Source organism: Eimeria acervulina, genomic scaffold, assembly GCF_000499425.1.
Source record: "Eimeria acervulina Houghton genomic scaffold, Eah_scaff47, whole genome shotgun sequence".
Taxonomy (NCBI): domain Eukaryota; phylum Apicomplexa; class Conoidasida; order Eucoccidiorida; family Eimeriidae; genus Eimeria; species Eimeria acervulina.
Genome location: NW_013547315.1, coordinates 95,849 through 99,723, shown reverse-complemented (window position 1 = coordinate 99,723; position 3,875 = coordinate 95,849). Strand labels below are relative to the sequence as shown.

Sequence of the window (3,875 nt, the reverse complement as noted above, 5' to 3'; positions counted from 1 at the left end):
ATATATATATATATATATATATATATATATTATATGTATACGCACTCTGCCGTGCTTGCTGTCAGTTCACTTCGTCATTTTAACGTGGCATGGGAAGGAGTTTTGAATTTGATTCATCAACAGTTGAAACTCCTTGAAGAAACCCCGAATTGTTTGGGCTCAGAGAGGGAGCGGCAAGAATACAAGAAGAGAAGAAGGCAAATAGCTGTAAGCACAGCATTTTTGAAGATCGCTGCGCTTTCAGTGCAGCTTCACAGCCATCCTCCGATTTCAGGTTTCGCAACATAAAACAAGCTAAATATGAGTGCTGCTCACTTTTTTTATGCTTTCATGCAGACAGCCATCTTAGAGGTCAGCACAGCAGCGGCTCAAACATGGGTAGTGCAAGGGAACTTCGACCTCGCAGTCGCTGGGGCACTCTACGCCACGAGGACAGCCGAAATGCTCTTTGGGGCAGACTCCTTAGAAGTCGTTCATCCTCAACTTCTTCTTGCACAGATCTACTTGGGTACTATTGAGTCAATGCTACCCAAGCTAGATAGTTAATTGGCTGGTATCAGATGTAGCTACTTTGGGTTGCTATCTACGCTGCTGCAAGCAGCTAGTAAAACTAGCTCCATGAGCTAGCTGAGGTCGCTTGTGCAGCTATCTATCTACCTCACTGAGCGCGCTAGAAAGTCTGGCTTCGCGTAGAGCAGTTGATTATCCTGATTTGTGTAATTCAAGGAAACCCAGTTTGTACGTGTTTGCACACTTCAGGGCTGCAACAGCTGCATTCAGCAGAAGAATTGTTAAACATGGTAACCCTGGGATCTCTGACGAAGCTTCTCGGTCGCTGCACAGTATATGAGATGAACAAACACAGAAATCAATTGCTGTGCTTCATCCTTGAATTGCAATTGCGCAGGCAGAACGCGGACTCGCCAAACACCCAGAGGCCGGCCGTTCTGCTCGCTGTAGCCTCTACAGGAACTTCGGGCGGCTCTATGCTTGTCAGAGCAAATATGATGAGGCTCTCCGTGCTTGCGCAATGGATGTAAGCAAAATGCATTACAAATTCTAAATTAGCATAAGTAAGAACACGTGTTTTGAGAGAACGAAAGCATAGAACCCCTTGTAATTCGCAAACGTATAAAGTAACCCTTTTATATCAAAGCCCGCCGTGTTCATAATCAGGTTGAATTGCTGGATTCGCCTTTTCGCAATGCAGGTGTACTGCGCCGCCTGCGAGTTTGGCCCCACGAGCTTCCGTATGGTGCCTTCTTTCTTTAACATGGTAGGCCTCTCTGTTCAGGTGTTGAACATAAGTAGGTAAAGTCAGCGGTATCGTCTTTGCAGCCACACAACTTTGTAGATATACACCATGTTAAAAAGGAAAGGCATCATCCGTGTGTATACACCTGCATACACTTCCCGCGAGTCACTACCATCTATACGGCTTCCAATAGCCAGCTGAGGCCAGCTTGCTGGAGCCAACTAGGGGGGAAGCACCCTACTGAACTAGTTACCCAGCTAGCTATGCAGAAATTACAGTCCAGGCAACATAATTGCCCCAAAGCAATTACTGCGTGTCCCCAGGCGGAAGTGTTCAGGAAGTGCGGCCGTGCAGAGTCTCACGTTGCATGCACCGCTATGTACAGAAAAGTTTGTGATATAATAATAAGATGGTTTGAGCAAAATGCGGAAATAGCCCCCTACGAAGAACGAAGCGCCTCGCCCCAAACGAGCCCCTCAGAGGAAAAACAAAGACAAGACGAGATTGTTAAAAGTACGTATTTATTTGAAATAAGGCGCATATGCCTGCCTGCTTCACCTTCGTACGATTTTCTACAACAGCGGGTTCACCAGTAATCATCGTTTTGTTTTGCGTTTCGTTTTTCAGCCGACTTAGAAATCCAGGAAGCCATGGAAACCGTGCGCCAAATCATTGAGTACTCAAAAGGCAATCATTCAGATTCCCCTGAGCTTCACTGTACGTTAGCGCCCAAGCAAAAGTGTTTATAAAGACCCTGGATCCAGTATTGAGATTATTTGCGGAGGGGCGCAAGAAGACACCCTATATGTTGCTTACTGTTCTGTTGTTCTGCTTAGGTATGGCCCTTTGCGCAATGGGTCTCATTCATGCTCAGATAAGTGAACTCGAAAAAGCCGAAAGCTATATCCAACAGGTAAAAATTATGCATGTTCACAGCAGAATGTATGCAGGGCAGGTCAGCTTGCTCTTAGTGAAATACTACGTTCAGTGCGGCTAGTACGTGCAAAACCAATAAGCCGGCTTAGAATAACATTAGACATAGAAGTTACAAATACATCTATAAGTACGGTTTTGCGTTTATATATACGGTATATATATAGAGCGTTTTGGCTATAATATATATATATATATATATATATATATATATACGTGAACCTTCAGGCGCATGAAGTCTGCAGCGCCAAGACGGGTGACAACTGTAGCCTGCTGAAGAAGTGCGAAATGTATGAACACCTTATTAGCAGCATGCGCTGCCAGCCCATCGGAAATGGCGACGGCCAAACAGAATGAAATCACCTGGAGTAGAAAGCCTGATTTGTGCATGTTTTCAACAAGAGTAAATCCGCCTGTCCACAGGCAACCAAACGGAAAAGAGCTGCCAACAGGAAGGCTTTATTTGTATTGTTGCTGTGTTAAAATCCTCAGCAACAATACAAATAAAGCCTTCCTGTAGAATGAGCCCCCTAATTCCCCTTAAACACGAAGGGGAAACATGGAGGCAGTGCGCTGGCCTGATTCGTAGCGTGTTCCGCGGTGTACGTACACCCCAGGGAAGCAGTGCATGCGTTTCGATGTGAACGGTTCGAAAACGACGAAACGGCTCTAGACGCCATGTGCTTTTGATATGAGGAACCTCGGATGCTTGTTTGAAACAGCTATGATGGGTTTGAATTTGGTGTGGCTTGCAGTCTCAGCCACAGTCTATGTCCAGCCTGTTCTTGCACTCAATCGCGGGCAACTGCAAACACCAGCGCTTTCTTTGTTTGATGATCAGCGTTTCCAGCAACAGAATGAAGGCAAGGGCTTTGCATTGAATTGAAACTGCATCTGTTTCAAATTTTACATCACAGACGAAGAGGAGCTCGCATCTGACGACGTATGCAAGATGCATGCAGTAGCGTAGCGTTCTGTTTTCACTTAGCGCAATTCGCGTACTCAGGCAGAGACCAGAACCCTTGCCGAAACCCAAGAGGCAGATGCTTTGGTGGAGGACTGGTCAGCTCGCCAGGAAGCCCAAGACGTCCGTTGAAACACACAACACTAAACAGCACGCTTACAGAGCTGATAATGCTATCATGCTATTTATTTCCCCTGGACAGGAAGCGACGAAGCGCCACGATGAGGCCTCCGTAGCAAAGCAGCTGAGGAGAGACACCAAAGAACAACAGCACCAAATAGCAGAGGAGGCAGGTCTGTCTTGTTCGTGATAGCTGCACAGTAGCGGCATCGCTGGCCCCGAATCTTCGCTTGCGCAGCCCAGGAGACGGCGATGATGACTCACGACTTGGAGGGTACTGACAGCTCTGAATAACCCCCCTGCATCGTCTGCTCATCAATGCCTTAGCGGAGAGCGAGCTCGAAGAAGACGCCATCAACAGGCAAGATACACATAGGAAAACAGCGATGGATGAAGAGTTCACAGCAGGCCAGGTAAACCTGAGAATGGCTTTGCGCCTTCACCCTAAGCCCTCTTTAAAAGCAATTTGACCCCCTCCTGGTCTAGGAAGCTGAAGAGAAAGCAGAGGTGGCTATTGAAGAGGCCACCCATGTTGCAGCAGAAGCAGCAGAGGCCGCAGCACCAGGTGACCCCCAATTCTTCTCAAAGTCTCTTGTTGAGTAG

At 46.9% G+C, this 3,875-nt stretch overlaps 1 protein-coding gene across 1 annotated transcript; it reads left to right on the top strand.

The window, feature by feature from the left end:
* Positions 1-330: 330 nt before the first annotated feature.
* Positions 331-3,875, top strand: EAH_00009530 (hypothetical protein, conserved; the record flags this gene model as incomplete). The annotated part of the gene is made up of 8 exons (XM_013391927.1): positions 331-508; positions 760-800; positions 908-1,036; positions 1,211-1,307; positions 1,883-1,972; positions 2,092-2,168; positions 3,195-3,275; positions 3,759-3,875. 8 exons carry the CDS (start codon positions 331-333, stop codon positions 3,873-3,875), a joined length of 810 nt encoding a protein of 269 aa, XP_013247381.1.